Raw genomic sequence first — 14,294 nt, 5'->3', positions numbered from 1 at the left:
AGAATTGGTATTTACAAATGTAACTCTTTTGCCCTAACTTCTTAATGAATTTAATTTCATGTTGAATTAAACAAGCTTTATTTTATTTTTTCTAGAGGGAAATCCATTTGTCCAAGCAACACCTTAACTTCTGTCCTAGATAAAGAAATGCAGAGCAGGCCTCCACCTCCTATTCCTCATTGCAAACAAACAGATAAGTAAGGAATTTGTTTTTTAAAACAGTATTCCTTAGCTTTGTGCTGAGTTACCAGAGGAGAGCTTGCCTGAGTTTCAACTTTATACTTCCTAATTCTTTGTTTTCCCAACCCACATACATCTCTGGAGCTTGCAGTCTGCACTGAGATTTTCTTTCCGCAGAAGTAAACCTGAAATGAAATGCTAAAAAACCCATAGGATTAACAATATGTTATAGTAGTAGTATAACAAATAATATGGGGGGTTTTTAAAATTATTTTTTAATAAAGATTGGATAGTTGGGAAGAGATGGCTGTTCTGGAGTTTTGGGGATTTTATTTTTTACCTCTAACTGTTCCGTGTAAGAGTAATGTCTTACTGGCATAAAATTATTTATTTGGACAGGTAGTGAATATATTTTTCTTGTGTATACATGGCTACACAACTGGCTAAAGGTGACTATATTTTTCTCAGATAGTGAAAACTATTGAAGATAAGTTATATTAGGCTTCTTGGTAAATAGTGTAATAGAACAGGCTTTACTTTGTTTGGACTGCCAGCTTCAGGTACCTGTAAGTCATATCAAAGTTGTATTTTTTTAAATGGATGGCTTATTCTTTGTTCAGGCTTTCTTTTCAGAACTTCCCCCCTCCTAGTTATTCCCAAATCAGCATTTGAAAGAGTGTTCTGTGAAGTACCCTTTGCAGAAAGGGCACCTTCATTTGGCAGTGGCTGTTGTTTAGCTATTTGGTGCTTAAAGTTCTGTTGGAATACAAAATCGGCTGGTCTGAGAAAATGAAAATTGTTTCAGAACTGTGCATGTAGAGCAAAACACACATCTAAAATAACTGCTTATGGTATAACTTGATGTGAATTTTAAAGAGGCGCTTACTTTTTGTTTCCACATACTTCTGTGTCATTCTTGTCTTCAGTGACCCTTAATGAATAATGCGGCAAAATTAAATTAAAAAAGAGATTTAGCCATTTATTTTTAATTGCTGCAGGTGAAATTTCTTTAGAAGTGCTTAATTCTGCAATATCTTCTGGCACATCTCATACTATCTTATGGAAAAAATCTTTACAGTGTTTAGATTTGGTATTACCATATACTTTTTGTTATTCTTGCTTTTAAAAATGAGCAGAAAAAAGTACGTTGAACACGTAGTCTTTAGTACAGTATTGTCTTTTTAGAAGAAGTCTTAACAGGAAATGGTATTTTCTGGTAAAACCTCAAACCAAATTGTATTAGTTCAGCCTTTGTATGCTTGTACATATTGATGTACATAAGTTTAATAAAGTATATGTTTTTTCCAAAAATTGGTTAGGCTTTGTGGAGTACCTACTTCAATTAATAACGTAATTTAGAAATGCATGCCATTTATCAATGTAGTGTGGATATGCTCACTGACACATTATGGAAGTTTGTGATTTCAGTTTACGTTGTATCTTGGTTTTCATGTGGATGAGTAACATCTAATATTTTTATAATTTCAGGAGTAGTGGAAACAGTGGCTTATCCAAACCATTAAAAGAAGAGCCAGTAATTGACTACTTTGATGTCCAGGACTAAAGTGATTGATGTAGAATTACAATACGGAAGCTTAGAGGTGAAGATACTAAGTTATTGTGTGAGGCACATCTTTGGTTGTCTGTGAAATGATCAGTTGTTCAGCATAGTAATGATTAAACAACTAACGTTAGATTGATTGTGATTCTTAAAAAAATCACACATTTTTACATTTTACAGAACTGCATAATACCTAACAGTAGGCGTTTTTTTTAAACCCAGGTTTGGTGCAGTCTTTTTATCTAATGTGCTATTAGAATTATATAATTTTCCATTGATGCTTTTCAAGTAAGAACACTAGTAATCAAATATATTTTGGGGGGTAATGAAAAGAATGATAAATCTCAAAGATTTATTTTGATGTCTCACACAACTTAAAATGGACCAGAAAAAACTCAGTCTTAAAAACACTGATGGGAATATTCTTAAAGTGGTTTTGTATTGTATTAATTCACATTTGTGTTTATGTGGTAAATTTGGGAATTTTAGTTACTTTTCTACATGGAAGGAAATATAAAATTTAGTCTAAGTATGAATATATATACTAAATGCCGATTAAGAGCACAAACTTCCTTTGAATTCTGAAGAACCAGGACTTGGGGAAGGTGGGGAATTAAGACTTGTTTTATCTCAAATTTTGTGTAAAATGAGACACAACAACAACAACAAACACCGTGAAAAAAACCCAGAACACAAGAAAATTATGAATACTTTGTGATTCAAGACTTGAGACTTCATATATTATTTTGTTTTTCTATTTGGTTTACATTGTGTTTAGATATGTTAGCTTGATGGTCTTTTGGGGGGAGAATACTGCGTGGTTTTATTGGGATTTTGCAGTGTTTATCTGTATTGTGCAAGCTTAAGGTGAGTATGTGATGTTTGGTTTAGGTATGTTATGAATTTGGAACAATAGTTGTAAAATTCCTAAGACATTCTGTCTAAACTGTTTCGCAGTGGAAGATATTTGCTTTATGGGAAATGCCATAAACAGTATGGCATGATGGTTTAAAAACTGAAAGATGCCAAAGTGGGCTCATAGACAGTGAATTTTTTCCTCTGAATAAAGGTAGGCAAATAGCTCTTCGGGGCAGGAGATTGTAGGTCTGATCAGAAGAGGTGGCACAGCTCTGGATTTGGGTAATATCTGTTCACTTGAGGAGAAGGTTTTTTGAATTAATAACTTTAGTAACTGACACAACTACACTCCATTTCTTGTTCCTTGTAGCTGGCTACGTGTAGCCGTAGAAGCGAGTTCCCTGAACAGCATCAGAGACTGCTGCTAAAAGGGGCTTAGTGTAATGAAGAAACACACCTAGCAGAAGACTTGTCATCTGTTGTTGATTTAGTTTTCAGCCAGCTCACTATGGTGTAGTGTGAGGTTTGTTGCCAAGAAAATGGAAGGCAGTTATCCATGCTCAGATTTACTTACAGTTATTACATGACCCTGAGCCTTCACTGTGAAGCGTTTTGTGGCTATGTTTCATCTTGAACAGCTTGTGAAACATGAAATAATGAACAGCAAACTCGCAGGCCATACCTGTTCCCCAAAATGTTTTGCAAATTAAAATGCATGCTATTATTGCCTATTTTTGTAGGAGCTTATTATTTCACATAAAAAATGCGCGGTCTTATGTGTTTGTAAACATTTGAAATACATATTCTTCAGGTAAAATAGTTAGGAGAAGGATTCTCAACCCTCAAGGGTGTTCAGGCTTTTAATTTGCGTGTAGTGGTTTAAATGTTCTTTTTTTTTTCTGTTTTTGTCTTAATTTTGTGAACAGGAATGAAAAATAAATTAACGTAGCTTATATTGCCCTTAATTTCTTAAGCAAATTAATGTTTGATTCTACAAGTTGTATATCTTTGCCAGGTTCAGCTGAAGAAGTAAGTTGTTTGGCATCCTCCGGGGAGTATATTTCTTCAGTCCCTTCATTGTGAGGAGTGTATCTGTTTCAGTGCTTGCAGACAAGTGCAGCTCAATGTGGCCATACAAAGGCTAATTCTGGCTTTGAAACTCAAAGCTACATTAATATAGCACTGTTTTCAAGCTGGTAAAACCTGTTAGAGAGAATGTACATAGTTATATTGCAAAGGTAGGTTCCGGACAGGAGCTGGCATACATGTCCAATGAGCTGACAGTACAGAGTTAGATGCATGTACACTGGAGCACATGCAGTTGGTATACCATAGGTAGACCTAACATTATAGAAAAACAATGTGATTTAGTCGGTAATAAGTAGAGTAAAGTCTACTTTAACACAACTTCACGTGAATATAGCTAATACTTCACTTTTGCACTTCTGATTTGAAATTTAAGACTTAAAAGCTTTAAAAACATCATATTTAGCCCTGCTGTTTAGAATTTTTATCAGATTATTGCTTTAACATAAAAATGTGAACCTTGGCGAGATGCGCTTCAGTAATCAAGTATCTGCTGGTGCTTTTAATAAGAAAACCCAGGTAATCTTCAGCTTCTTAAGATGAGACTAATAATTGTTACTGAATCAGTTCATACTGAGGAAGTCATTCTATTCACTAAACCTCTTAACTACCTGAATGTTAAAACATTTTTATAGATCTGTATGTATGATCTACATCATGGCTCTTGGAGCATATCTGTAATTATGGAGCAAGTCACACGTACAGAAATATTTATTTTGAAATACATTTAAATAACTTGGTTAAAGACATGATACCATACATTTACCCAGGAAAGTAATACCAAAAAGAAAGTGTTGATGTCTTTCTTCCCAGAACATAGTTACATAGCCTTAAGGAGGAACTTGGTAAAGTTTAACAGTGGTGCCCTTCTCTCTGTTCTGGTTTGCTTATGCTGCAATGTATCTGTGACTTTCATATGGAGTGGTACTAAAGGCTGTAGTTTTGATATCTGTGATAACTTATCTTCCTATTGCACATGTGCCTCATGGAAATATTTTTCAAATACCTATTTTGTAAATCTGAGCTGGACTTTACACCTTTTATCTGATAGAAAAGTGAGTGTATACAATAAATATTTACATCAGTGAAGTCAGTGGCAAAAATCGTACTGACATAGCTGGAAGCAGGACTTGAGCTTCAATAATGCTAGTCGTTTTCCACAGCCCTAAGAAGAATATTGTTTCTTGTGAATTTATTTGAAAAAAGTAGTCTACATTAAGCATCTTTTGAAATAAATTATGTGATGTCAGTTGGAATTCATGCAACTTCATGAAATGCTTTTAAAATTGTGTATAAAATAGGCAGATACTTTGGCTTTTGGGCTGTGCTATTACCCATCTATGTTGTTTAACATATTTAAAGTGCTCTGAATATTCACTGCTTGATTTTAACTTAAAATTGTGTAAGGTGTATAAGTAGACTTCAATACCACTGTTTCTGTGGCAGTTCTGTACAATATCTGCTGCATAATGAAATAAGCAAAGTAAAGTTGTTCTAAACCATTTAAGTTATTTGTTGAAAGCTTTATATCTGACTTGGTTTTTTTCAAGTTACTGGCTTAAAAGTACTTTTCTTTATAAACCTGAAATAAATCTACGTTGAAAGTTCAGTGCTTTGGAATTGTTTGCAAACTTTGTCTTGGTATTCCAAAGTTGAAAGACTGAGATATCAGAGATAAACAGTAAATATTTAAATAGAAGTATGGGAAGTCCTTGTCCTCAAATTGGAAATATGAGGTGTGATTTCCTGGATCTGAAGTGATTTTACATGAATGCCATAGCTAGAATGAAGCAAGTAGAGAGGTACTCCCCAGGAAATGGAGAGTAAGGGTTACCTGCTACCTTCTTGGAATACAGAAGTACAGGAGAAAGGATTGTCTGAATAGAAATACGCATTTTGGATATCTGAAAAAAACTTTACTATGTCATTGTAAATGCCAGTTGGCAATAAAATATATGATTTTAACTCATTGTCCCTTCAGTGTTGTTTGTCGTACATTCAGTTATAATGGTGACTGTAAAGAAGAGTGGTATGGGGTGGGGGCAGTGGCAGGGAGAAGTGAGGACTGATGTCACTTAAAAAGCCCTGTGGGCATTAGATCTAACAAATACCGGAAGACAAATGTCATCGGGATGATGGTGCAACTTTGCCAACACAGTTCAGCGGATGGCAGGGAAACTCAAAAGCAAACAGTCTGAAAATCAGAAGTTTTGATATGGTTTGAACTGCTTCTTCCTGAAACTTTTTCAATACCAAGTAATGCAGCTCCAATGGCAAAAGCCAATGAAATTAGGAAGAGCAGCAAAAAATTAGTGGCCTCACCTGATGTTTCAGATGGAGAGCAAGATGGCTCAAAGAAGCTCAGTAAATAATCTGAGATTCAACAGCTTTTAAAAGGTTTTCAGATGCCTTTCATCTTACTACCTCAACTACCATTAAGTTTGGAGTTTCTTCTCGGGATAGTTTGGAGGATGAAGGTGACATATTACAGGTATATAAGCATTGGAAACCAGATCTTAACTGGAAATCTCTGCCTGAAAAAAATACTTGCATTTCTGTTCAGGACTGTCATTGACTAGAAGGTGGCCAAATATGTCATTATCATCATACACCAGAAAAGACAAATCAGTTTTGCTTTCTGTTCACTTATCCGTGTTTGGAAATAGCCATTCAAGTCACTACATGGTCACAGCTCAAATAATATTGGGTTTTGAGATTTGTAAGGTGGTTGATGTGCAGAGTTTTATGACTGTTTACTTGTTATTTAACCACGATCCAGAATGCTAGAGATGTTAGAAAAAGTGTCTTTTAGAAGGGCTGTGTTTTGGGCACCCTTGAGCGCTAGACCAGGTTTCTTGGTCATCTCAGGAATTTTAAATTTTAAAATTTTAAAAAACATTTTAAAATGCTTTTTGCCACTGAAGTATTCTTTTTCAGAGCACAGACCAAGGCATAGTACCTTGCTGGTGTTTTCAGGCAATCCTTTGTAAATTGGTTTAGGCTCCATCATGGTATGACCTGTTCTTGCCTGCTTTTCAGCTCTTTTCAGGAAGGAGGGGCAAAACATGTCTGTTCTGTGGAGATCTGCTTTGATTGCCCCTTGCAACTTTCTGTGAAATGATGTCCAGGAACTGCCACCTAGTGTTATTTAGCATTCTCCTGCATCTAATGTGTGCTTGTTCCAATGTTCAGTCATCTTGTTAACTTTCACATTTATTGCCTTAAAATGTAGGAAATTTATTCTAGTCAGAGAACTGGAGGGCTTCATTTGTAAGGAATTATAAGATTCTAAACTAAAAATCATGATCACTGTAAAGAAAAACTAGTCTTAATAGAACACTTTTTATATAACAGGTAGGAACCAAAGGGCTGTAATAGTTAGTGAACACAAAGACAGCAAAGGGAAGTTACTCCTCTCTGTTCAGTACTTGTGAGATGACTTCTGTAGTGTTTGGTCCAGCTGTGGCATCCCCAGTACAAGAAAGTCCTGACTTAACTGAGTCAAAACAGGACCACTACGTTAGTCAGGAGGCAGGAGTACATGACATACATGGAGCAGTTGAGGGCACTGGTTCAGCCTCGAAGACTAAAGACTATCTTACTGTTGTCTTACAGCTACCTAGTAAGAGGGTGTAGAGAAGACAGAGCCTGAGTGCACTGTTGGAGGATAACTGAAAACAGACACAAGTTAAAACAGAAGAAATTATGACTTTATACCTTTAAAAATAATTTTTACCACCAGGGTGGTAAAATAAGGGATGTTACAGAATCTTCTTCCCTAAAGACATTTAAAACTCAACTACAGGAGGTCCTGAGAACCTTCTCTAATGACATACTTGGTCACCTCCCTAAGGTCCTTTCCAACCAATGTGATCCTACAATTCACAGTCAACTTACACTATACTCTTGATTCAGTTTTGTCCTGGAGCTTTATCAGTTCTTTTTCTATGTACAACATTAGCTGTTAACTGTGTTTATAGAGATTGCTTAATCAAATTCTCTACATGTCTGTTTCACTAGGCAAACGCTGTATTTGACCTCCCTGAGTTTCCTTTTGAATAGGTTGCTGATTCTTATTATCATAGAATCATAGAATCACCAGGTTTGAAGAGACCCACCGGATCATCGACTCCAACCATTCCCACCAATCTCTAAACCATGCCCCTCAGTACCTCATCCACCTGCACCTTAAACAGCTCCAGGGAAGGCGAGTCAACCACCTCCCTGGGCAGACTGTTCCATTGCCTAATGACCTAATCATCTTAGTCTTGAGAAATCATGAACAATTCTATTGATATGCTAACATATGTCCTGTATTTTGAAAAGGACAGAAGACTATGATTGGTCAATTGATAAAAGAGGAAATTCTGCAGTGACATTGGTGTTCAATGTTTATGGCTTCTGATTATTGTTTTGTCCAAATCTGATAATTGGTAATCTTTTGTTGTTTATTCTGATGCAGCTTTTGTGCCTTTTTTAATGTTGCTATGATCTGGATGTATTAAACATTTTTCTTTCCTTCTTTGTTATTTCTGATTTTACTGCTGTTCCTGTGACAATAACTGTATTTTTTCTTAGTGATTTCTTTCTAATATCTCAGTAATGTCAAAGAAAATACAAGTTTTTAAGGTCTTGGTGTCTTAGTGACATCATTAAATTCCTTAAGTCAGTTGTCTTGTTTGAAATAATAACATACTCATCATTAGCATTAATTTAATCCTTTTTCCTATCCTCAGTACATACACTAGCCTCATTGTACTTCCACATCCCTTCATGTGGTCTGGGTTAGGGTTGGGGTTTTTTTTGGTGTGTGCGTGTGACCACTCAGTAGAATATATGCCCTTCAAACCCATTTTTGATAACAAAATGAATGCCCTCTAAAGGTCCATCTGGATATAGCTGCTTGAACTAGTGGTGTACCCGCTGCATTCTTATCTTGCCAGAGAGATGGTGATGGTCCAGAGCTCTCTGTTTTCCATGAACATCACAAACTGAAAGCTTTTATATTTTTAACAAAGCACTTATGTCATATGACAATTCCAGTACAGAGCTTTTTAGACACAGATCTATATAATGTCTTAATCTTACTATACTTTTACTTTTTTTTTTAATTTATTTCTTATTCCTAGAAGTGTACCATCAGAGTAGTTTGTTGTTAAAACTGGCAGGTATCACAGCAGTATGTAGTATGTGTCTCATACTATTTGAAGGGAAAGGACAGTAAATAAACATAATAAGACAACTTCCTCACACAGCTGGTGAGTGAACCAACAAGGGAAGGCGCTCTCCTGGACCTGCTGTTTGTGAACAGAGACGGCCTTGTGGGGGTTGTGATGGCTGGAGGATGCCTGGGACAAAGCAATCATGAGATGATAGGTTTTTCAGTTCTAGGTGAGGTGAAGAGGGGGATTGTAGCGATTAAGGCACGGACCCTGTCGATGTGGCAACAAATGAGATCAATTTTATTGAGAGGATGCAAACCTTATATAGTGCCTCTGTATCCAGTAACAGCTATCCCAGTGAATTTCCACCTGTGAGAATCCTGCAGTGCAGCAACAGATTTCAACCCCCAGTTTTCCACAGATGTGCCCCTTATCTTCATGTTTTCCACTGAGTGCATTCCTTTTCTATTAACTCACAGGTCTTAATAAAGATTCCAAGGTCTCAACAAGCTAGCAAGCATGAGAACATTGGCCGTTTGTTCTGTGCTTGCTGCTAATATTGCAGGTACACCAAGGCATCGGCTGCTTGCCCCAGCATACACGCAATACTGGGGATTAGCAGAACAGTCACATTAAACTTCCAGAGGGAAGACTTTGGACTGTTCAGAAGGCTGGTTGGAAAAGTCCCATGGGAGACAGTCCTTAAGGGCAAGGGAGCCCACAAGGGCTGGGCGCTCTTCAAAAAGGAAATCATAGCAGCTCAGGAGAAAGCTGTCCCCATGTTCCAGAAAAGGAGCCAGCGGGGTAAAAAACTGCTTGGTTGAGTAGGGAGAACTTGACAGACATCAAAAAAAAAGAGGAATGTCTATGAGCTTTGGAGAGAAAAGGCCCAACTAGAAATCAGATTGGTCAAGTCTGTGAAAGATAACAAAAAATCTTTCTTTATTCAGTCTATTCAGTCAGACTATTCAGTCTCTATTGGATGCAGAAGGAACAACAGTGACAGGGGATGAGGACAAGGATGAGATACTTAATGCCTTCTTTGCCTCAGTCTTTAACAGTAAGGAAAGTTGTTCCCTCTGTGTACACACCCAGGAGTTAGAGGAGCAGAATGGTGCTCCCACGATCCAAGAGGAGGTAGTTGGAGACTTGCTTGCCCAGCTAGACACCCACAAGTCTATGGGGCTGGATGGGATCCACCCAAGAGTACTAAAGGACCTGGCAGATGTGCTTACTAACCCCCTTTCCATAATCTTCCAGCAATCCTGTCTGTCTGGGAAAGTTCACCTGGACTGGAGGCTGGCTGATGTTGTGCCCATCTATAAGAAGGGTTGCAGGGAGGATCCAGGAAACTACAGGCCTGTCACTCTGACCTCAGTGCCAGGGAAAGTCATGGAACTTGAGTGCTATCATGAAGCACATGCAAGAGAACCAGGTGATAAGGCCCAGTCAACACGGATTCATGAAAGGCAGGTCTTACCAAACTAACCTGATCTCTTTCTATGACAGTGACCTGCCTACTGGATGAGGAAAAGGCTGTGGATGTAGTCTTCTTGGACTTCAGTAAAGCCTTTGATACAGTTTCGCATAGTATTCTGCTTTGGAAACTGTCAGGCTCTGGATGGGACAGACAAATGCTCTCCTGGGTGGAAAACGGGTTGGATGGCTGGGCCCAGAGAGTGGTGGTAAATGGAGTTAACTCCAGCTGGAGGCCACTTAAGAAGGGATCTTCCCCAGGGCTCAGTACTGGGTCCAGCCCTATTCAATATCTTTGTCAATTACCTGGATGAAGGCATTGAGTTTACCCTTAGCAAGTCTGCGGTTGACACTAAGCTGGGTGGAAGTGTCGATCTGCTGGAGGATAGGAAGGCTCTGCAAAGGGATCTTAACAGGCTGGACTGCTGGGCTGAGACCAACAGCATGAGGTTCAACAAGGCCAAATGCCGGGTTCTGCACTTGGGGCACAACAACCCTATGCAGTGCTACAGACTAAGGGAAAAGTGGCTAGAAAGCTGCCTGGAGGAGAAGGACCTGGGGGTGTTGGTTGACAGCCAACTGAACATGAGCCAGCAGTGTGCCCAGGTGGCCAAGAAGGCCAACGGCATCTTGGCTTGTATCAGAAACGGTGTGACCAGCAGGTCCAGGGAGGTTATTCTCCCTCTGTACTCGGCACTGGTGAGACCTCTCCTCGAATACTGTGTTCAGTTCTGGGCCCCTCACCACAAGAGGATGTTGAGGCTCTGGAGTGTGCCCAGAGAAGAGCGACAAGGCTGGTGAAGGGGCTGGAGAACAAGTTTTATGAGGAGCAGCTGAGAGAGCTGGAGTTGTTTAGCCTGGAGAAGAGAAGGCTGAGGGGAGACCTTATTGCTCTCTACAACTACCTAAAAGGAAGTTGTGGAGAGGAGGGGGCTGGCTTCTTCTCCCAAGTGACAGGGGACAGGACAAGAGGGAATGGCCTCAAGCTCCACCAGGTGAGGTTCAGGCTGGACATTAGGAAAAAATTTTTCACAGAAAGGGTCATTGGGCACTGGAACAGAGTCACCTTCCCTGGAGTTGTTTAAAAGATGGGTGGATGAGGTGCATGGTTTAGTGATTGATAGGAATGGTTGGACTCGATGATCCAGTGGGTCTTTTCCAACCTAATGATTCTTTGATTCTGTGATAAATAATCAGTTACTTTTCCCAGTTCAAAGTTCTCATTGTGCGAAAACTTAAGAGGCTTACAAATCACATATTCTCAGGTTACCAGCTCTCCCTGTAATGCAGGACAATTCACAACCCCATTTGAAATTAGCATCCTTGCTCCACAGAATGTCATCTGTTTCTCATCAGATGGTTCTCCACAGTTACACAGAGGAAACACAAGAGGGTTGGAATAGGATGTGCTGCCTCTGTACATTCAAAAGGGGCTTTGTCCAAAGCTTCTCTTTCTTTGGCTCTTAGCCAAATGTTCCTTAGTACCATTAATTTTGATAATAGTTTGTACCAGGATAAAATGAGCTTTAACATTAAAAAGTGCCCCAAAATATCCTTGCCTCTGTGGGTAACGTAATTAGCATATTGGAACTCTGCTACCACCAGCAAAGACACAACTCCAGTAATTTTCTTGAGCTTTGAAAAAGGCAGGGGGAGGATGAAGAGATACGTTCTCCATTTTCATGCAGGCACTGTTCTCATTACCTTAGTTACACCACTGTTTGAATGGGGGTGCAACTGGAAGCCCATATGAAAATGATACCAGGTATCTCCTGCTTTCCCACAGCCACATCTGCCATTTCGCTGCCACCTTTGATAGCCAGAATCACTTTCCCCACACCCTTCTTTGAAGGCCTCTATGCTGCCGGAACGACTGTAGTGTTAGGTAGGAATCTTCCATCCCACTGAGGTATGGGACCCACAAACCCACCAGAGTTCCTTTCCAAAAGGCATAGGTGATTAATGACATGAATAGAGTCTTTCTGTTCTATTTTAGCACTGTTGGGAAGGCGGACTGGCATGAGACAAAAACAAGCCCTTGGCTTCTAAGTCTGTTTACTTTTGGAGGTGAGAGACTACAACCTCCTCTGGGAAGGAAGTTTCAAGTAGTCAAGAGCTACATCATTAATATTTAATTTCACACACTGCCCATCCACTGATTCATTCAATCTGCTTCATTCCATGTAAGAGCTTACTTGCTGACTCCAACCTGAATGATGGGTCCTTCAGCTGTCCCCTATACCTGGGAACCATCTTATCTTGCAGTAGTCCCAAAGCACACAGTGGGCTTCCTGCTTCACTTGTCCAAAAGGTAAACCGCAAAGCTCCTGCTTGGGCATACTGGATGCTGCCACCTCATCAGAGACCTGGAGAATCAGGGCCCCACAGTCTGACTGTGTTTTCCTCTGGAAGACAGTTTATCTGCTGGGATCTGGGGAGCGGCAGCCTTGTGTTCTAGTGCTGCAAGGACACTTGAGAAAGAGACGAAGCCTTTTTTTTGTGCCCAGCAGCCACACCTGAAACCCAAACGAAGGCAGGGCTGCTCTCCCACATTCAGACACACGCACCCCTCCCGGCCTGCCCACCCCACGGCCCCGGCCCCGCTCGCGGCCGCGCGCCACACCCTCGCTTCCGGGCCGGAGAGCGGGACCCACGTGAACCAGCCCCAGTGGCAGCCCCCGCCCCGGGCGCCCCGCGGGCGTCGGGGGCAGAGCTGGCACCGCCCCCGCACGCTAGGCCTCGGCGCTCACGTGAGCCCCGCCGGGAGTGCCCCGCTCGCCGCCCGCGGAGGAGGCGCCATGCCGACCAGCTTCACCGTGGTGCCGGTGGAAGCGCAGGGCGAGGAGTGGGAGCCGGCGGAACGGGATGGGAAGCGGCAGGAGGAAGGAGAAGACGATGACAGGGACCGGGACTCCGGTGAGGGGGAGGAGCAGCGCTCAAAGGCGGTGTGGGGGCTTTGTCCGCGGGGGCTGTGCGGGGAGACGCGTCGCCGCCTCCTGTCCATGTGGAGAAACGGGCCCCTGGACGGGGCGAAAGTCCGGCCCCGGGTGTTGGGAGCGCGTTTCTCCGCTTCCAGCAGCTACCGGGCGGGAGGAGGCAGTGCTCGGGCGGGGCGAGGGCGGTGGCGCCGGGAGGACGCACTGGCTCTTTGAAACCCAAAATCCTGATGGAGCGCGTGAGGGAGGGAGAGAGGCAGCAGGGAAGGTCAGACTGTGGAGAAGAGCACTGGCTTACCTGATTTGAGCCAGGTGTTTGCCCAGCCGCGTTCTTTGGCGCCAGCGCCCGTGTCTCGAGCTCAGGTGTTCGCCACCCAGTGCTGCGGTGTTACGAGCCTCGCATCCTGCCTGGCCGCGGCCCTGCAGCCTGAGGGGAGCTCGGGCAGCCTGAGGGGAGTTCTGTGCAGGGAGCCTCTTCTGCAGTGGGATGAATGTTTACAAGCGGTTCTGGGGATATGAGTACGTCTCGGTGGGGTGATAAGGGCACTGCTTAGGGAGGCAATAACTCTTTCTTCCTTTTACTGTGAAACCCTTAACACTCCCTTTTTCTGATGTGTGTTGCAGCACCAATGCCAAGTATGGTGCTTGAATCACTGCTAGAGAGTTGATGTTGTTCAGCCTAGAGAAGAGAAGGCTCCAGGGACACCTTGAAGCAGCTTCCAGTACTGAAAGGGGCTACAGGAAAGCTGGGGAGAGACTCTTGTAAAGACACGTAGTGTTAGGATGAAGGGGAATGGCTTTAAATTGAAGGGAGGAAGGATTTAGATTAGACACTAGGAAGAAATTCTTCACGAGGAGGATGCAGAGGCGCTGGCACAAGTTGCCCAGGGAAGCTGTGGGTGCCCCATCCCTGGAAATGTTCAAGGCCAGACTGGCCTTGAGTGACCTAATTCACTGGGAGGTGTCCCTACCCATGGCAAGAGGGTTGGAACTAGGTGGTCTTTAAGGTCCCTTTCAACCCAAACCATTCTATGA

The 14,294-nt window shown here is 41.6% G+C and overlaps 2 protein-coding genes across 11 annotated transcripts in view; both read left to right on the top strand.

Moving 5' to 3' along the window:
* Positions 1-5,687, top strand: part of NFX1 (nuclear transcription factor, X-box binding 1) — a 62,014-nt gene extending 56,327 nt beyond the window's left edge. For 2 of the 5 annotated variants that reach the window (XM_069859706.1, XM_069859707.1), the window contains 3 exons: positions 96-197; positions 1,669-1,781; positions 2,970-5,687. In XM_069859706.1, coding sequence (XP_069715807.1) covers positions 96-197; positions 1,669-1,744 — 178 coding nt within the window. In that variant the 3' untranslated portion in view covers positions 1,745-1,781; positions 2,970-5,687. Of the gene's footprint in view, positions 1-95; positions 198-1,668; positions 1,803-2,969 lie in introns of those variants that run through there. The other 3 variants (XR_011337650.1, XM_069859705.1, XR_011337651.1) reach the window with 3 other exon arrangements.
* Positions 5,688-13,092: 7,405 nt separating this feature from the next.
* LOC138722026 (solute carrier family 12 member 7-like) overlaps positions 13,093-14,294 on the top strand; it is a 72,356-nt gene continuing 71,154 nt past the window's right edge. For 4 of the 6 annotated variants that reach the window (XM_069859726.1, XM_069859725.1, XM_069859724.1 and 1 more), the window contains exon 1: positions 13,098-13,239. In XM_069859726.1, the coding sequence (XP_069715827.1) occupies positions 13,122-13,239 (118 nt within the window). In that variant the 5' untranslated portion in view covers positions 13,098-13,121. Of the gene's footprint in view, positions 13,240-14,294 lie in introns of all 6 variants that reach the window. The other 2 variants (XM_069859723.1, XM_069859727.1) reach the window with 2 other exon arrangements.

The sequence above is a fragment of the Phaenicophaeus curvirostris genome, chromosome 6, assembly GCF_032191515.1.
Source record: "Phaenicophaeus curvirostris isolate KB17595 chromosome 6, BPBGC_Pcur_1.0, whole genome shotgun sequence".
NCBI classification, from domain to species: Eukaryota; Metazoa; Chordata; class Aves; order Cuculiformes; family Cuculidae; genus Phaenicophaeus; species Phaenicophaeus curvirostris.
This window is presented reverse-complemented; position numbering and strand designations above follow the sequence as displayed.